Below are 20,856 nucleotides of genomic sequence, written 5' to 3' on the forward strand. Positions count from 1 at the left end.
TGGTTCCAACACAACTCTTAATATATTTATATTTACATTTATCTGTTTGTATGTATGATACTAGCTTGAACAACCATATAATTAACAAAACAATTACTGAACATGACATGGTAAGCTGCCTGAAATTGAATATTACAGCAATTAAACCTCCTACATGATGAATACAAACAAGTCCCTGTCATTTTATTATACTGAATTACCCTGATGTATTGTATATGAATGTTTATGAATCAGAATGACAAAAAGGAGGAAATGATTAATTTGCAGTCGAAGTGATGCATTCTGGGAAATGAATGTGTTATATCAGTTCTTACACCCTGGTCTAAAGGTTTAAATATAAAGGTTTTAATTTAAATATAATGAAATATATAAACTCAATACAAATTTCCATATAGGTTTCATATCTGTTGTCAATTGTGAATGGTGCACAACCTGATTTACTATAGCTACTACTGTATATACATCTGTATATGCTGTTCATTTGAGCACTGACAGATATATTTATGGACCAGTAAAACAGGCTCGGCAGATCAAATCGCTCAGCAGACAAACAAGCTGATTAATTAATCATTTTAATTGTACACATGTAAATGCATTTCCAGGCATAAAGGTAGTCTCACAATAATTAAGATTTAAACCTGTTATTTGCATGCAAATTAAATGTGTAAGTGTGAAAGACAAAGATTTCAAGAAAAGACTGTGTGTGTGTGTGTGTGTGTGTGCCTGTGTTGGCATGCCCTTTTGTTCTTTTATAGAAGATCTAGAGGCTAGGAATAAAGTGCTGTGAATCGCAGACGAGCCTTTTCCCCTCTCTGATCCACATTTATAATTAATTCACCCCTCATCAATGTTTCAAAAGATCTATTTTGTAGGCTCTACTCTAACACTGTCTTCTGTATTCCTTCTTCCTCTACCAATTTAGGGGAGCATCATTTTGTGAGGAAAAAAGGTTAGTATCAATCTCTGTGCTATACTTTGATCATGCATCCTACACAAATAAGAAATTTTAAAAGTGCACTTTGTGATTTTTCCAACATTAAAAAAGTTTTACACATACAGTAAATAAAGTAAAACCAAGGTACACTAACATGAGATGAATAATCTAGTCATATCTGTAAGGGTAGGATAGTGTCCGTAGCCTTCTGTACATCTTTTATTCATATAATATTCATATAATAGATCTTTTCCCCTCTGTGACCTTGTGAGCTGTATGTCCTTCTTCATGGTTTTGTAAAGCATTTATTCTCCGTTTAAAGTGGAGCATGACAGCTCTAATGATATTCAGTCAGAAGTTTTGAAAATTGATACATTAATGCTGAACTAAATAAAAATGCATATCTCCCCACAAAACGCTTCTCACATTAGGTCCGTGAGACTTTCTGTTAATTGAGGAAGTATTAAGGGCAATATTTGAAGAGCAATCAGTTGCCTGGGGGGGGGGTGAATATTTTTTTTCTGTTATTTAGGCTGTTAAAAACGATTTTTTTGTATAATTTTTGCTGCATTTGGTTTATCACATTCAAATTAACGCCTCGCAAAATGCACCAGGCTATAAAGCAGTGTACATGCTCAATGATCATTTATGATCTTAAATATAGATTGTTCATCATCATTAACTCTCAAGTTGTTTCATACCCCTGTACAGATTTTTCTTCTCTCAAACACAAAAGAACAGGTTTTGCAGAATCCTGACACCACTTTTTTTCCATACGATGCAAAGTGAAAGGTGACTTGCAGCTAAGCTCAAAAATTCATAAAAAGGCATGAAAAAGCATATAAGCAACAGACCGAAATTCTGATTACTAAGATTACTTCTGTTACAGCCGTTGATGTGCCAGATTTGAATATGTGCATATTTAAATTGCACAAATGAGATATGAGAGGAAGATATGACTACAGCGTACCACTTTTCTGATACTTTAATGATGCTTTTTTGTTGTTTTTGGAGCTTGACAGCCTGTGGTCATTCATTTTCTTTATAGCCATAAGTATCCTACATCTCCTTTTGTGATTTACAAAACAACAACAACAAAAATCATAGGGATTTGGAATGAAAATGGTGGGTAAATGACAGAAGAAGGTTCCTTATCGCTTTAATTATGTTACTATTAATTATGTTTAATTACATTAGTAAGTTAGTATCATGTTTTAAAGTATGTCTCAGTGGCATAAGAAAAGTGACATTTTTACACTATTAAACAAGGGGAACAGAGATCATAGGTGAACAAACTTTATGAAGGGAAAAAATCAATAAAACAAAAAATTAAGGGCCAAAAAATTCTGAAATTATAATTCTGAAAAATTGAATTAAAATGTATTTAAAAAATAAAAATAATAATTAAACTAAAATAATAATAATAAAAAAATTTTTTAATCTTTTTTCTACCTGGTCTCATGGCATAAACATACAAAAAAAAAAAAAAAAATTTTTTCCTATTATTTCCCCCTCCTCTTGTGATATGGCATGGCGGGCCAAATGACAGGTCATCATGGGCCAACTTTGACTTGCAGGCTTTTGTTTTTGTTTCCTGGCATCTCTGACTTTTAGAGACACTGTGCCGCATAAACAACTGCATTTTTATACCATGCATTAAACCTCATATTAACTACTTAATTTAATCAGTTGTTCTTAAGTTCTGTGTCTCTCTCCTCTAGGAGAATTCTTGCCACCGAGGAAAAAAGGTTTGTGTCTTGAAGTGAGCTTGATGAGATTGCATTCATTAGAGAATACATAAACCATCAGCATAACAAATAACAGTTTGCTTGAGTCTGTAATTAACACATTTATATTACAGTTGCATTAGGAGGGCAAGCATTAGAGTATTTTATGGAGAATGGGCATTATGCTGTCATTGATTGTGTTGTTACATTCGGTGCCATTCATAATCATTTCCCTTTGTTTTCACACACCCTAATTATGCTCCCCATGCATAAAGCTGCATGTATTTGTCCATTAACATCTTCATGATATGATCATTAAGCCATCTCTAAATGGTAAAGCTAATGCAGAAAGCATCTAAACACCATTATCAGTGTCAGCTAATGCAAATGTTTGTGAATAAAAATAGTCTCACATATGTATAATAAAAGTCTGTATTTGATTATATGGGTGACACATTTGCTGTCATTTGTCATATTAACACTTAGGGGAACTCTGCAAGCCTCATAAATCGGTGTGGCCCGGTTTTGCTTTAAAGGTACAGTCCATAATGCTGACATAGGGACCCCTAAGAGACCAGGAAATTAGCTGTGCACTCCTTAGACGTATAGGCAGTGTCACTGGAGGGGTATGATAAACCGTAATTATTGTTCTAAGAGGATGCTATACGCCCTGCAGTCACAGTAATTTTAGACGCTGTGAACTGCCCTTTTGCAATCCATTTTATTGTACAACAAATTAAAAATGCAATGATGTGGCTTAAGACTGCTGGTTTCCTCCCTGTGTGGAAAGAGGAAATTAGGGCGGGACAAATTTTTTTAATAACCACGTATTATGTATTTTTGTGGGCTAAAATCTGGAAACCAGTTAGCATTTTAACCTTTCTGATTCCATCATCCTGAAATCAATGGGTTTTCTGAATGTGTTTTTGGTTAAATGCCTGAAATAAGGTCTGTGGTTAACACAAGCTCAACAAACTCATTTTAACATTTTATTCTATGTCGTAAAACACATCAGAAATCCCCTCATGTGATTTTTTGAAGCTTTTACTTGTCTTGAAAAAGGCAGTTGTTAACGACTGGCTGAATGGGACTGCAAAGGTTGTCAGGAACATTATGCCGAACAGAAAATAAATAAATAAATCCATTCACAAGTCTGCTTTTACAGCTTCATTGTGTTCATAACTTTTCAATCTCAAACTTTCAGAGAAAATGTTTTTTAAACCTAATGGTGGTGACATTGACGTCATGCAACCATGGTATAGTTTGTTTATAGCTTACAATTGGCTTTTTGCATTTGCCGATTGTATCAAAAATTAGTTGTGTTAATTTGTGAAGATTATCAAAATGTGTAAGAATTATGCTGCATTCACGTGTTATCGGAATTATCGTAAATACTAGCTTCCTAGTCTGAAATTGGACATGAACGGCCATAGAGAGGCCTTATATGGCCAATTTCCGACTAGGAAACTCTTATTTACGAAAATTCCGATAGCACGTGAATGCAGCATTATAAACTTTGTTGGTCATAGAGCTTATTTTCTGCAATAATCCAAAAGCCAATGGCAAGGGAACCAGGGTGATGCTAACTTCTGGGTTGGTGTACAAAAATGCATAATCACCTCAGTTGGCTTAAAGTTGCTATTCATTCAAAACTGTCACATTTCACAATAGGGAAGAAAAGATTAACGCAATTTCATGCCAACTTTAACAGACATTGACTAAGAGGTCTCATCAAATTGAGCTATGTATTCCTTTACATTTTCAATCCATCAACATTTGCACATTCATTTTTTAAAAGATGTAACAGTATGCATGTCTTCTGAGTATTCAACTAGTAATAAACACATAATATGCATCATATAAATCTGATATGTTATGCATTGGATTGTGTGTGTCTAGCCAAATATTATTTTGCTTCTGTCAAATCCTGTGGGGCTTTTGGTTTGAGCTCCATACATTCTTATAGCTTCACTGATATTTCTGAAAACCTAATGATATAGTTGCAGAGATACGGGCCAAGGAGATGTTAGAAGAGGAAGGGGAGTATGAGGAGCAAGACGAAGAAGACGAGGAGGAGGAAGATGAGGGGCTTGCTGAAGAAGAGGAGGAGGAGGAGGAAGAAGACGGCGAAGGGTATGAGGACGAAGATGAAGAAGAAGAAGAGGAAGAAGATGATGAGATCGAGGAGGAGGAAGAACAGGATGAAGAAGAGGAGGAGGAAGAAGAAGAAAAGGAGGAGAAGGCATTAGCAGAGGAAGCTGTTGAGGAGGAGGGAAAAGCAGAGGAGGCTGAAGAAAAGGAAGAAGAGAAGGCAGATGCTGAGGAGGAAGAGGAGGAGGAATCAGCAGCAGCAAAGGAAGCTGTTGCTGAGGAAGAAGCAGAAGATGAAGAGGAGGAAGCAGCAGCAAAAGAAACTATGGAAAAAGGTAAGGAGGAAGAGGAAGCTGATGCTGAGGAGGAAGAGGAAGAGGAACAGGAAGAAGAAGCTGCTGCTGCTCCAGCTGTCGAAAAGGAAGATACTTCTATCCCTGCTGAACCTGATGAGGAGAAAGAAGAACAAGACACTTCTAAAGAAGCTGAGGCAGCTGATGAGGAGGAGGAGGACAAAATTGATGTAGATAAAGAACCACCTGAGGAAGAAGATGGAAAAGAAAATACTCCTGCTGACGATAAAGAGAAAAAAGAAGTAGATGACATTACTGATGATGACCAAACAGATGACCAAAGTGAGGAGAAAGATGATGACGATGAGGTCAAAGAGGCTGATATCGCCATTGCTCTTGGTATTATAGCTGATGCTGGTGCTACAGTCACTGATGTTGAAGCGCAAGAAACTGGTGAGGAAGCTATACTTCTTAAAGCTGATGGTGATTCAGAGCAATTAACAACCATAGAGGAGAGTGCTGCTAAAGCTGTTGATGCAGTGGCTGATTTAGCTGACTCACAAGATGGCTTAGCTGCTACTGATATTCCATATGATGACCATGATGATAAGATAGCAAAAGATCTAGCTGACGATTATGGTGAGGTTACAGAAGACAGTCTTAAAGATGAGACTGGTGCTGGACTGAAAGACGCTGACTCTGAAAAAGATATAACAAGTGAGGGTGTTATTGAGGAGCCTGAGCTAGCTGATGATGTTGCAGATAAGGAGGAGCAGGAGGAAGAAGGAAAAGAGGAGGGAGAGGAAGAGATAAGGGGTGAGGATGAGGAAGATGATGATGATATTATAGTAACAACACCTGTAGTTAGTTCCGAACCAGGTGGAGATGAGACAAAAGTGTTGGCTGATGAAGATGATGGCTCTTCGCCTGAGAAAGGTACCAAGATTATTTGGTTTTTGACTCTAGTCTAAAAGATACATTTTTGTTTTGTTTTGTTTGTTTGTTTTTGTGAATTTTTTATGTGTCCATGTCAAAATAATAACTTAGCCAGTGATTTAAAGAAAAAAAAAAAAATTCAAACATGCATTCTTCTGCTGATTCATCGGAGTACCATAAAATATAGCTGCAGAGGTTCTTGGACTTATTCAGTAGTTCTGCAGCACCGTCACTGAATCTACATCGTGAAATGGCTAGCATAACCAATGTTGTCTGACCCCCAAACAACTTTTATTAACTGGTTCTTTTTAGTGAATCAGAAACATACAGTGTGACCAGTGTAGTCCGATTTCTGAACGAATGACTCGGAGTCTGTTCTTTTTTGTCAACCAAAAACAGAGAGTTACCAGTGTAGTCCGATTCCCAAACGAATCACTCTGAAACTGTTCTTTTTAGTGAATCAAACACATACAACCCAACCTATGTAATCTGATTTTCAGTGGAGTGACTCTTAGTTGGCTCTTTTCAGTGATTCAGAAGAAAACAGCGCTACTAGTGTAGTCCAATTCTTGAATGAATCACTCTGAGACAAATTCTTTCTACTCTTTTTGGTAAATTTATTGCATTTTGTCATTAGTATTATATAAAATAATGAATTTAATATTTTAACGCATTCTGTTTGTTTATATTTTATCGTTTTATTATATAAAGCCATTTATTGTATTTTATTTATGTATTTATTTATTCCTTAAAAGTACTAAACGAACAGAAACTGTTAAGAAAGAATTGAAAGTTGGAACTCTTTATGAATCTGTAACTGTTATATCAGCCTGTAATTTCATTTTGAAGACTTTATAAAAACTTGAATGTACTACCTGTAGGTTTTCTAGATTTTAACCAAACACTTTAATCATTTAGATGTGGCTATCACGCAAAAATAGTTTACTCAAAGTTTGCTACTATACATATCCAAATATGCTGGTAGGAAAGGACCCATTTGAGTTCGTGACTGAAGTCTAATTCATGCTGGGTGGATCAAAGAACAGCAGCTGGTGCATTGCTGCTCTGCTGCCAATGAAACAGTTAGAATCCACGAGAGACTGCTTTCAAGTCAACTGTCACCAAACACTTGTCTCCAAAGGGGTCATTCAAGGGCATCAAAGTTCTGGATGATCAAGGTGAAGATACACTTGCAAATGAGAGAAGATCAAAATAGGTTAATGAGGCTGGAATGAGTAAAAAAGTTAGAAATATTGGTTATATTCATTGTATTCGTTGTAGCAGCACATAAAGCTATACTGCTTATACCTTTTGCTTTTTACTAATGGTAGTTAAACATAGGGCAGCTTGACTTTACCTTGCTAACTTAATTTAGCTGACTTGCTAATTCACTTTACGTAAAGCTAAACCACGTTTTCCAGCTCCTAACTCGCCGCTGATGTTGCTAATGAAGGATCTCAATAGAATAATTGAAACCAAAAAAGTTCTGTATGTAAATGAAATCTGATTATATCTCTTTGTCAAATGCTAATGCAATCTAGCCACCAACAAAGGGAAAATTGTAGCTTCTGCCAAAATCGCTTGGCAGAGTTCAAGAATAACAGGTCAAAGGAAAATAAATTGTTACTGGTTACTTAAAGTTGTAAAGACTTTGAAAAAAAATCACAAAGACTTCTTGTGACCTATCCGGCGAGCCTTATAAATATGTTTTCTTTTTTATTCAAAGACATAACAACCCCGAAAGAAGAGGAGAAAGATGAAAATGATGAAAGTGCAGAGGAAGTGGAAACTGCCAAAAAAGCACCAGAACCAGAACCAATCCCTAAAGGTACAGTAATAAACATAGCAACAGTTTGCTTGCATGAAGCATATAAAATGAACCAGAATTAAAATGAGAAAATTATGCCAACACTAATGAGCTCCAATGTTATTGACTGTGGAGGAGTGGTGTTCTGACTACAACAAGCCTGATGGGGGTGGATGACGGGAGAAGAGGGCATGTGTGTGTGTGTGTGTGTGTGTGGTTGTGGATGTGAGGGTTGAGCAGACCCTTAGGCCTCAAACTTTGATCTCCAAAGACTTCCCTATGGCTCATTTTTCCATCTACTCCACAGCATTAGGATGATGCTGGTGTGTGTCTAGTTGCTTGGTGTTCTGCACTGGTCTCTGCTGCACTCTCAGAAAAAAAAGGTACAAAAGCTGTCACAATTTAGGAACACTTAAATTTTTTTTGTACCATTTAGGTACACTTTAGTTTAGGTACTAATATTTCCCTTTTGGGTACAAAGGTGTACCTTTTGAAAAGGTACCACCACAGAACAGATTTTGTACCAGCTTTTTTTTCGGAGAGTGTGTAACACTCGAGAGAGAGAAAATGTGCAGCTGAACTCACAAAAACATACTCCCAATGAGGGGTCTGTCGTCATTAATTAAACCTTTGACCCCCTAAGAAACTGTTATGTTAAAGTGACCATTTATTGAACTTTATTTATTGAACTGAATTTTTTTTCATTAATTATTAAAAATGCATTTTTCAATTATCTATATAAAATAATTATTTTATTGGTAATTTTAATTAATATATATAGGCCAATATACAAATGTTTAAAAAATGCACAGATTTTTTCTTTGTATTTAATATTTATTTTTTTTAGCAGTTTTTGAAATTAACATTTAATGTTTTTAATTTAATAAATAATTTGCATTATTTACTTAAAATATAGATTTGTAAAGATTTGATTAAAATAATTATTTTAATATTTATATGATTTATGTATATTTATTATATTGTTAGTATTATTTATTATATTTATAGTATTTATATTATGGCCTATGTACAATTGCACACAAATATTTTTTTGATATTATATATTTTTTGGGGGAAAATATATAATTCTTTCCCCTCAACAATCTAAACAGTTATTGAAATGCATTGACTATTTATTTATTAAAATTTAATATATATATATATATATATATATATATATAGTGCAGAAAAAGGTATAACCTCAGCCATGTTAAAATGAACATTAAATAAAAGCACAAAAAGCACAAGGATCTCTATAATATGATATCCTCCAGTGAAATGTATTCCTCCCTTTCCAATTATTCTTGTTATTTGATTTATTGATATGGTGTTGAACTAGAATTTTACTGAATTCCTCCTGAGGGCAAAGGATCCTACTGGGTATCAGATTAAAATCTGGAGAGGAGATTGGGGATAAAGCCATGTGTGTATTGCAAAATGGAAATCTAATCCCGCTCTGAGACAGTGTATGACACAGCAGTATCACAGACTGTGAGTTCAGAGGACTGGCTGCTGCTGCTTCTGTCTGGGAACAGCAGAATGAGGTGTGCTTGTGCCTGCAGAGACAGCACTGGAACACAGTGACATACACACGGTGCCACAGGAATACATAGAGAGCTGATACTTATACAGAGCGGCTCAAATACATTTGGTAAAGGAGAAAAGCTCATTATACTGTCCATTCAAGAGCACCTTTAGAAACCATAGCAAGTTTAACTGATAAACTTTTAGACAAGACAAAGTGATTTTGCAGCAACATATTTATTTGCATTCAGTCTCCTGCTTGTTTGTGCAATGAACAGATTAAAATGTATGTAAAGTTTGTGGGCAATTATGCACACTGAATTTAATATGGCTCATGCATGTCTCAAATTGGCCACTGCCTTTATGAAGTTAAATGAAATCAGTTTATTTTTAGCCATGCTTTCATTAAATTTCCACAGCAACATCCCTGATCACTACACAGCTGCTGGCGTAAAGCATTTTATTTTTTATTTTATTTAATACATTTTTTTGTGATTTTTTTTTTTTTACAAAAAAAGCAGATCATTTAGAATTATTCACTAAATAAATAGGATAATAAATACATTGCACTGTGTATGCTTGGTTTGGCCAATATCATAATAATCGTAATTTTTTATTTATTTATTTTAATTTTAGTTTAGTTTATTATTTTATTTTATTTTATTTTATTACCAATAAGTGTAAAAGTATACAGTGTGTGTGCTTGCTTTTACCCTATCATATAAATGTATGTGTATATATATATATATATATATATATATATATATATATATATATATATATATATATGTATATGTATGTATACGTGTGTGTGTGTGTGTGTGTTTATTTTATTTTATTTTTTAAGTGCATTAAAAGTGTATAATTCAGCACTATTCCGTAAATAAATGCCAGCAATACAGTCTGATTGTAAAATGTGACCCTGGACCACAAAAGTCGCTGGATTATGTTTCTAGCAATAGCCAAAAATACATTGTATGGGTCAAAATGATCAATTTTTGTTTTATGCCAAAAATCATTAGGACATTAAGTAAAGATCATGTTCCATGAAGATATTTAGTCAATTTCTTACCATAAATATATCAAAACATCATTTTTGATTAGTAATATGCATTGCTAAAAACTTAATTTGGACAAATTTAAAGGTGATTTTCGCAGTATTTCGAATTTTTTGCACCCTCAGATTCCAGATTTTCAAATAGTTGTATCTTGGACAAATATTGTCCTATCCTAACAAACCATATATCAATGGAAAGCATATTCATTCAGCTTTCAGATGATGTATAAATCTCAATTTCGAAAAAATTGACACTTAAGACTGGTTTTGTGGACCAGGGTCACAAATGTTGTGTGTGTGCTTGCTTTGGCTCCATCATCAAGGAATATTCGGGAGTCTTTTTCCACCTGTCTCATTTCCAAAAATATCACAGGGTTTTGTCCTGCTGATCTGTTTTATTGACAAGGTTAGCTTAAATAGATTTGACTTGTTTTTGGCTTTACTACTTTGTACTTTAGTTCTTTAAAATGGTGTGCTCCGCAGAAAATTACAGCAATAACATCACCCCATTCCATTTACTGCCGAGAGCAGGCCAGAAAAATGAGAAACTCGGCCCTGCCTGCAGGCAAACAGCAGATACTCTGTCATTCCTCTATCAAGAACATCATTAGATATGTTTCACACAATAGAATAAATCCCTGCTGAGAGAAAGAAGCCTGTTGTTAGGGGAGAGAGAGCAAAATTGTGGGACTTGAAGAGATCCATTTTGACCCATGGGGTTGAACAGTCTGCACAGAAAGTACAAACGTACAAAAAAGATCTGAACATCAAAGTTGGCATTGTGTGGATGTGTCTCTCTCTGTGTGTGTAAGCAAGTACATGTCTGTGTCTTTCTGGGTTGCAACACTCACCTTTTGTTTTGTTTGCTTTATTTCTACACCGGCAGCTGAGGAAGTGAAAGAAAAAGAAGCAGAGAAACCTGTAGCAGAGGCTGAAAAAGAAGGTCAGTACATAATTACAGTGCTGCTAAATAGAGTAACTTTTTATTTTATTTTATTTTATTTAAAATGTCATTACACAATTACAGTGCAAGTGCTACTTTTGTCCCCAAATAGAGAAAATTTTATTCAGTTCAATTCAATTTTATTTTATTTTATTTTATTTTATTTTATTTTAAAGGTCAGTACACAATTAAAGTGCAAGTGCTACTTTTGTCCCCCAAATAGAAAAAAAATATTTTATTTTAATTTAAAGGGGACCTATTATGCTCCTTTATACAAGATGTAAAATAAGTCTCTGATATCTCCAGAGCGTACATGTGAAGTTTTAGCTCAAAATACCTCACAGATCATTTTTTATAGCTTGTTAAAATTGCCACTTTTAGGATATGAGCCAAAACGCGCTGTATTTGAGTATGTTGCTTTAATGCAAATGAGCTGGTGCTCCCGGAGAAGAGGGTGGAGCAATTTGGAAAACAAATGCGTGATACTTACTTTGTCTGGAGCTGACGTTCGCGCACAAAGCGTTGGTATTGATCCTTACACCAATTTTTTCCGGGACATTTCCTTATACAATGAAATTTAACCACAGTATCCTCAGCGGCTCAGATGGAGGAAGTCTATGGAGTACGGTGGCCGAGAAGTGCAAAACAAATCACGATTCTGAAAACAAAATAACAAATTACAAACGCAAATGCAAATCTAAAAAACAAAATAACAATTCAAAAAACACAACAACAATTCAGAAAACATTATAACAATAAGAAACCACAACGACAAATCCAAAAACAAAATAACAAGTCATAAAAAACAACGACAATTCAGACAAACCGGAAGAGGTAGGTATAGTTTGAGACAGCGCATTGGTTTGGGAATAGATTACTCATCGCTGATTGGACAAGATATCTGTCAATCAAGGTGTAAAGGAAGAACAAGAAGAAGATTAAACATCAATTAAAACATCAGTTCCAGTGGTGCAGATGGTAGAGCATGTCATTGTGTTTTTGGACGACATCGACCCGGGTTCGAGTCAGCCTTTTGCCAAACTTTTTTTTTCTCCCTTTCCAAATCTCGTATCGCATCGGAAAGGCATTTATTTTCAATAAAAATCAAGGAAATAATCCAAAAGTTGAAAATAAAATATCGGGTAGGGTTAGGGTGGGTGAAGGGAGGGCTTTATTGTACCAATAAGGTGGCATCAATTTGAATTAAAATTATCATTTACACTCAATATGTTATTATTGCATACTGTTTTTTTTACTACAATACTGAGGTGCAGATAATTGCCACTATTTGCAACAAGTAGTATTCATAGCACAAAATCCTGCTATTTTAACATAGTGTAAATACGTTAGCTGCTATCGCTATTTGACAGAACTATGTCAAATTTACCGTCACTCCCATAGACATTGTATTAGAAACAACCTCGCATTAGCGTTAACAAGTTTTTTTGTATTCTAATTCAAAGGTAATATAATACAGAGTACAGTGTTGTAAATGTACATGCATGTATATTTTTAGACAGCAGCTATTTGCACTGTGTAAATAGTGATAGAGGCTATTTATACTAAGTGCAAATACCTATTTGCACTATGTTAAAATAGCAGGATTTTGTGCTATATATACTACTTGTTGCAAATAGTGGCAATTATCTGCACCTCAGTATTGTAGTAAAAAAAAAAAAACAGTATGCAATAATAACATATTGAGTAAATGATCATTTTAATTCAAATTGATGCCACCTTATTGGTACAATAAAGCCCTCCCTACACCCACCCTAACCCTACCCGATACTTTATTTTCAACTTTTGGATTATTTCCTTGATTTTTATTGAAAATAAATGCCTTTCCGATGCGATACGAGATTTGAATAGGGAGAAAAATAAAGTTCGGCAAAAGGCTGACTCGAACCCGGGTCGATGTCGTCCAAAAACACAATGACACACTCTACCATCTGCACCACTGGAACTGATGTTTTAATTGGTGTTTAATCTTCTTCTTGTTCTTCCTTTACACCTTGATTGACAGATATCTTGTCCAATCAGCTATGAGTAATCTATTCCCAAACCAATGCGCTGTCTCAATCTATACCTACCTCTTCCGGTTTGTCTTATTTGTTGTTGTGTTTTCTGACTTGTTATTTTGTTTTTGGATTTGTCATTGTGTTTTCTTATTGTTATAATGTTTTCTGAATTGTTGTTGTGTTTTCTGAATTGTTATTTTGTTTTTTAGATTTGCATTTGCGTTTGTAATTTGTTATTTTGTTTTCAGAATCGTGATTTGTTTTGCACTTCTCGGCCACCATAATGGAGACTCCTATGTTCGTCATCCCAAAACACAACACTTGAAATACCTCTTTGGCATGGACATTGTATATCTCCAGCAGCTACAGCAAATAATCAGTAATGGCGGAGTCGGACCGCAGCTTCTCACTCAGGGCTGTGTCTGTGCTTATAGGGCAGCGTCACAAATGGGCGGGACTTTTTCCCCTCGGTGACGTGAACAGAGGGAGAAACTGAAACAACTCGTTCTGAGAGACTGTTTATGATTTTTTAGATTATAAAAAAAAATAAGTGGGTGGAAAAATCTACCATTTTGAATTTCAATATAATTGTTATTCAAAGAGACTTCATGGAATTCTTGCAGCTGCTAAAAACATTTCCCTGCTTCTCAGCCAGTATCCTCAGATATGTCATTATTGTTAATCTCCGTTTGTTGGCGAGGTTGTCAACCTGTTTTTTTTATTTTTAGCTGCATCCTTCTTGTTACAATAATAATCCAATCTCTTTACTGATGGGCTGGCATTTAATCAAAAATTGTCACATTAATTCTGACACATTTATGCTATCCAAACTTATAATGAAGGTGTCATATTTGTATCCTGTGATTTACAACCACCACTTTAAAAATTAATTTTGGTAATAACATTTTGATTTATGGACGTAAAATCTGGCATTGGCCTCTGATGTCATAAGCACATTATGGGTTTTAAAGATAATGACATCAATATATTAAGCTGTAGAAGACATTTATCTCCGTGTTTGGCTGTCAATGCGATCTTTATCATCCTGTGTTGATTTAAACAAGGCTAATCTAATACATCTCTCATTAGTCTGTGTCTTTTTTGAACACTTTCATCATTTTTGTTCATGTACATCGTAATAGATTTTTTTTTTTGCAGTTGATTTGATTGTGGTGTTGACAAGTAAGTCTGAGTGTGCCAGCAAAAAACACATAACGTCAGAACCGATGTTTGAAATGAAATGAAATGAATCATTAGTCTACAATGAAACTCACTATTTTGCAATTCTTTGTATCCAGACAAACAAAAAGAGCCCTCTACCTGTCCTTGTATGCATTCAGTAATACATAAAGAGCCTCAAAAAGCCCAAGACACTAAACCAAAGGAAGAAAAAGGTATTTGGTATTGACTTGCAAGGTCAATATCATGCATGTTGTTTTAAAATATAATAAAAGCGCCTGGGCATATTTTTAGTTTTCTGCATAACATAGCCATTCTATAGGAAATCTAGTCAGAGACATGCCAGTATCTTTGTGGATTCTATTCTAACAAATATTGTGAGCTTTTCATGCAAAAACAACTGACTAAGAAGTATTTTGTATTTTGCACATGCAATAAACTGCATGCTAAAAATAAATCATGGATTGGTGAATGATGTGTACCTAAAAACACATTTGCATCAATGGTATAGAAGTGACTGCAGAGGTGGATGTACTATAAATTTATGAAGACAATATATGCATGTACACACACACACACAGAGAGAAAGAAAGAGAGAGAAAGATAGAGAGAAATTGTGCATACAGCATGAATTATGGACCACATGGGTCATTTCTGTGTCAGAAGATACAGAAGATATATTCATAGATATATTTGCTCTCTTACTGACCCTTGCTCCTTACAATAAACTCATATAATTTTTACTTAATATCATTCATTGTACAATTTAATTTGGTTGTGCTTACTGAATAGCATATCAAGCATAACAAGCTGTGCTTCAAGATTCAATTTTGTGAGGATCTTATATCAGTAAAATAGCTGCATTTTTTCTCTCCCTTCCAATAGCTTTGACAAACACAATAGTGCCCTCTAGTGCATGACTGTTAATCTACCTAATCTTTTAAAAAATATATATTTTTTATTTTTTTAACGAAACCCCAACCCTAGGAATATTTCTGCTCTAATGTGCTAATTTGTAGAGAAGTCTAATATACTACAACATCATGACTACCGATAGATCTGGCAAAGACTTTTTTTTTTCATCATCAGTACACAGTATACTCTAGTCATCATGAAGTGACCTAGTGCTGCAGACATTTTTCAACTCTCTCTAAACAAAGCAGTTTGGTCTGATTCAAGTCTTTGTTCATGTTTTTCATTTCACAGCTAAAAGAGTCACCCCTGAGCACAAGAGTATGTGATGCATTGTTTTGTTTGATTAAAGCTGGTTTAGCTCAAGGCAACTGCCGATTTCTACAGCAAACTGCTTGCTTTAGCAGTACAGCTCAACAAGCTTGTGCAAAACTAGAAATAGTAGACTAATCTATTGATAAAGCTTATTTAAGGGCTTTAAAGGATGGTTAAATAACTCTAATTAATTATAAATTATAATTATAAATAAAAATTAAAAAACAGATCATTGTGAGCCAACAGCATTATAGGACATTTCATGCCAATTTTTCACTGTGGGAAATAAATATATTTCTAAATCCAAATTCAATTTGTTTATTTCCACAGTCAATAAAAATTAATCATATATTTCCAATTAAATGTCCTTTATGGTGCATTTTGACACAATGTTCTCATTATCCCAGCAAACACTGTAAAGAGGCAACATTTGAAAATTCATTTTCAGCTGAGCAAATTTGCAAATAATCATACATGTTTTGATCTGGAAGCTAATTTTATATTGTTTAATATGTTTTCCTTCTCCAGAAGCAGAGACTAAGAGAAGGGAACCCCTGCTTAAACAGAGAAAAGGTGCAGTAGCCCTCTTTACATCAGAGTTATTGTTTTTTACTCCGATCAGAATATTAAATATAGGCATTTGTTTGCGGAAGAATATTGTACTGAAGTCTTTTTTTATTTCGCCTCCTCACTAACACTTGCTCATCAGAAAAAGAGGCTCCAATAAGAACAAGACTAGAGAAGACAAAGAAAGGTAAAAAAGAACAAGCGCAATGCGTGCCTGCCTTTTTATATCATCATATCCTGAAAGACTTGTTTCAAATGATTTTTATAATCATAGCGATGCATATTGCAGAATCAAATTTGCTCTCTGCTTAACAGCTCCAAAAGCAAAGGCAACGTCTGTCAACATCCCCAAAACGAGAAGTAAATCCACATGATCTGATCATACTTTACTTCTTTAAAGGGATAGTTCATCCATAAATAAAAGTTCTGTCATCATGTATTGAACCTCATGTCGTTACTAACTTTGACTTTCTTTAAAGAAACAAAAAATAAGATACTTTGCTGAATGTTCACACACTCTTTTCCACATAATGTACATGAATGGCAGCGAGGGAATGTCAAGCTCTAAAAATGACCAAAAAAAAGCACCATAAAAGTGGTCCATATAAGTTGTGAGCGATATTCCAAATCCAAGTCCATATCCAAGATTCCAAATCTGCTCATTTAAATATGCAGATATTAAAATAGATTTTGAGTGCCAAACAACTTATGACGATATGATTTCAGATACTGGGCACAAATCATATGCTGTTATAATGCTTTCATGTCATTTCTGGAGCCTGACAGGCCCTGGATACAATTAATTTTTATTATAGGCCTAGGAAAAAGAACAGTGTGAACATCCTGCTTAACATCTTCTTTTTTGTTCTACAGAAGAAAGAAATCATGCCGGTTTTGATCAATGAGTAAATGATGACAGGTTTTTCATTTTTGGCTCAACTGTTGATGGCAAATTTGAAATTCCATTTGATCTAACTATATGACAGCGGTGCTTTCCCTTCTCCTAATAACAGAATCTCGAGCCTCTGAGGACATGGAAGTGTCAGCTGCTCCAGCTCCGATACAGGATCGTGAGTGCAACTCGTAGCCTTTTTTAATATTACATTGCATTACATTCACGTAATGCAAAAAGACAGCAGCAATAACACGCAATCTATACTCAGTCTGTTGTAACTCTGAATCTTTCTTTTCACAACCTGGTGAAACAGTTCCTATGTGCCGACCAACACCTGTGTACTGCCCAGCGCCACCTGGCTGGTATGGTGAGTAATGCAGCCACCTACAATTACTGTAACTCAATGTAATTTACATAAAACACCTTTAAACATACTTCAAATGTTCTTTAATGTCCTGAAATGTCTTACAGTGCATCATATAGTTACAAGTAGCCCATTACCACCATCGGCTATTCCAGGTATTCAAAACTATTTTAATGCATTTATACAGATCATTGACATCTGTTATTACTGATTAAATGATGTGGCTATCAATGCAAAAAAAACAAGAAATATCTTATTAAGAATGAATACATCACAAGAGTTTTTAACATCACAGTTTTCATTGTGTTTTTCAGAATCAGAAGTTCAGTTTTTAACAACTCATCAAGCTCCTACTGTACTGAAAGGTGTTTATTGCAAAATATATTTGAGATTTAATTCTATATGACAGAAATTTACCATTTTTTAAAAGAAATCTAATGTGTTTCCTTTGCTTAAGAACCAGAAGCTGCTAAGGCAAAGCCAACACAAGCCACTAAAAAGAAAGGTATAGTAGTAATTTGTCTTGAGTTCGTGCCAGTTGTATCAATGTATTATATTTTTCTTGTTATGTTAACAGACCTGAAGCAAGTAATAACCCTTGACCTCCAATTTCAGAACCAGCTGCACCAAAAGAAAAAGCCAAAGCAGCTCCTGCAAAGAAGGGTGAGATCTGATTTCAAATTAAAATGCAGTATGTGAGTTTAATCATGGTGGAGAAGATGCTTTACTCAGTGTTTGTCATTATTATAACAACATTGTTATATATTTTGTATGTGTGGATTTTTGTGCATTTATATTTCATTTTGTACATTTGTACGGTATGTGTTCAAGAGCCCACAGTTACTAAAGCCAAAGTAAAACCTTCAGTGGCAAAGAAAGGTAAGGATAATAGAAAAATTATGGCTAAATTTAAATTTTAGATCTATTTTTTTACTAAATCATTTTTTTATGATTTAGGGCCGATTGCTGTGAAAAACGAGAGGTCTAAAAGGACAGGTAATTATGGTTCAGGAACTGACTTTGCAGTAGTTTTATATTAATGAGCAGTGGCTTATTATTTCCTCTTTTACAGAGCGAGTGATCACTAAAGAAAAGGCCAAACCTACCTCTACTAAGAAAGGTACATTTTATTGTGGCATATTATTTATAATATATTATATACACATAATGTAATATTATATTTCATGCATTTATCCATTTTTTTATTCCATCGTAAATTATCCTGTGTTTACCTGTGAAATAAAGTGATACAGATTCTTCATTAAAAATAATCAGAGAATAAACAGAATTGTCAAGAACTGATGAGATATTTGTTTTTCATTTCCTTTTATTTTGATTCTTTAAAACAAGTACCACCAATCTGGTTGTATGATATCCAGGAATCATGAATCTTAAATATTTATTCTCAAATTTGAGAAGGTCAAATTTACTAACCGTTGTGCCACTTTAGTGCATGTTATTTCAGCGAAAACCCTGGGTCTTATTCACAAACCATATAGGCACACTCTAAAAAAATGCTGGGTTAAATACAACCCAGCACTGGGTAAAATATGGACGAACCCAGCGATAGGGTTGTTTAGACCCGGCAGTTGGGTTACTGCCCAGAAGGTTGGGTTAAACATTTAAACCAACTGTTGGCTGAAAACAACCCAGAATGTGTTCTGTCCAATATTTACCCAGGACTGGGTTGTATTTAACCCAGCATTTTTTAGAGTGCACTATTCCGTGCAAAACATTTGTCTTATTTTACAGCAGAAATAAGTATCCTTAAAACAAGATACATTTACTTAAAAAGTATCATTATTTACTGTAAGAGCTCATTAACTTTTGCTTAACATTAACCCTATAACGCCTACTGTATCATATTTGATACACAAAATTCCAAGGCCTTTAAATTATTAACATGATCAAAACTTAGCTGAAAAACCTGTTGTTCACGATCTACTACATTCCCTCTATCATCTGATTGATAGTTTGTACTTTTTTAGTAAGTAAAAGACCTTTCGGTAAAACTTTCCATCATGTTGTGGCACACATGTCTTTTTTCTATGAAATCTTTAATGATTTTTAGGAAGTAAACATAAAAATCACTTTTATATTGTTAATATTTCAAGGTGAATAATCACTTGATTGAAGCAGCTTATAGGTTTACTTGACTATCCACACATAATTTTTTAGAAAATCATTATAAAATATCAGTAATATGATACATCAGGCTTCTGAAGAATGTTTATTTGTTCATCTCTCAATCATAATTGTATTGTATTGCATTAAAACATAAAATAAAAATTTTCAAATTTTCATTGGAAAATAGCACAAAAATTGATGATTATCAAAATGTTTATCTGGCCAACAATCAAACACGTTGTCTTTGGGCACAGTTCACTCTGAATTTCCTCCCAGTTTTGATATCTATGTTCTGATTCCTTCTGCATGTAATGCATCATGCGTCAGCAAATTGCTTTGATCAGGACAATCCCCTCAGTTCACCTGCAAATGCAACATTTGTGTTATTTTAGTGCCACTTACTCTTCAGATGACAATTTCTTATGCTAGTTGACCAATAAATTTTCTTTAAATGTGTTTCTCCTTGTAAGTTTAAGGATATGAAATCCCGCCAAGGTCTCAAGTGACTTTATTCGCAAGCCTGGTTTTCATCCATTTAAATTAGCCATTACTTTAAAATTCAAGTCTTCGACTCTGCCTCAGCGGAGTATTTGCAGATACCGTGGTCTGCTGCATGTAAAAATCGTTCCTCTGAGAACTGAGCTTTGTCATGTCACCTCATAACAACCCTGATAATTAAATGTTATATTACTAAACTGAGAGTCCTTGCCCTGTCATAAAGATTTGCTTCTGCAGCACTTTATATCATATATTGAAATGACTCTCTCTGTTTCAACTAGAAGACCTGAAAGCAGAGGAAAATGTTACAGAAGGGAAAAAGCCAGGTAAATTTGATCTAATTCTGCTTAACTTGTCAACACCATACATTGCATTATAGTAGTTTGCTACAGAAATCCTCTGTAACAGAATTGTAGACACTGTACATCATGTTACAGTGCAATATGCAATTTTGCATAGCATGTAGCCTGTTGCCAGACTAATCTAATTATTCTAATTATTCATTTTATTAGTTCTTTATTTTATTTTACTTTATTATTAATTTTATTTTATTTTACAAAACTAAACTTTTTTTGATATTACAATAAATGTAGAAATGTGGTTTTAGAAGTATTCATTTGATCAGGCTTTATTTATTTATTTTTTATCCTCAGAACTGAGTAGTCACTC

At 34.4% G+C, this 20,856-nt stretch overlaps 1 protein-coding gene across 1 annotated transcript in view; it reads left to right on the forward strand.

The window, feature by feature from the left end:
- LOC306880222 (uncharacterized protein) overlaps nt 1-20,856 on the forward strand; it is a 36,980-nt gene that overhangs the window by 14,686 nt on the left and 1,438 nt on the right. The window contains exons 5-22 of the mRNA XM_079433596.1: nt 923-949; nt 2,656-2,682; nt 4,662-5,981; nt 7,708-7,809; nt 11,256-11,312; nt 16,265-16,309; nt 16,446-16,490; nt 16,619-16,663; nt 17,317-17,373; nt 17,512-17,565; nt 17,670-17,717; nt 17,877-17,927; nt 18,020-18,067; nt 18,178-18,225; nt 18,394-18,441; nt 18,520-18,558; nt 18,635-18,682; nt 20,469-20,513. Coding sequence (XP_079289722.1) covers nt 923-949; nt 2,656-2,682; nt 4,662-5,981; nt 7,708-7,809; nt 11,256-11,312; nt 16,265-16,309; nt 16,446-16,490; nt 16,619-16,663; nt 17,317-17,373; nt 17,512-17,565; nt 17,670-17,717; nt 17,877-17,927; nt 18,020-18,067; nt 18,178-18,225; nt 18,394-18,441; nt 18,520-18,558; nt 18,635-18,682; nt 20,469-20,513 — 2,154 coding nt within the window. The remainder of the gene's footprint in view (nt 1-922; nt 950-2,655; nt 2,683-4,661; nt 5,982-7,707; nt 7,810-11,255; nt 11,313-16,264; nt 16,310-16,445; nt 16,491-16,618; nt 16,664-17,316; nt 17,374-17,511; nt 17,566-17,669; nt 17,718-17,876; nt 17,928-18,019; nt 18,068-18,177; nt 18,226-18,393; nt 18,442-18,519; nt 18,559-18,634; nt 18,683-20,468; nt 20,514-20,856) is intronic.

Source organism: Barbus barbus, assembly GCF_936440315.1.
Source record: "Barbus barbus genome assembly, chromosome: 14".
Taxonomy (NCBI): Eukaryota; Metazoa; Chordata; class Actinopteri; order Cypriniformes; family Cyprinidae; genus Barbus; species Barbus barbus.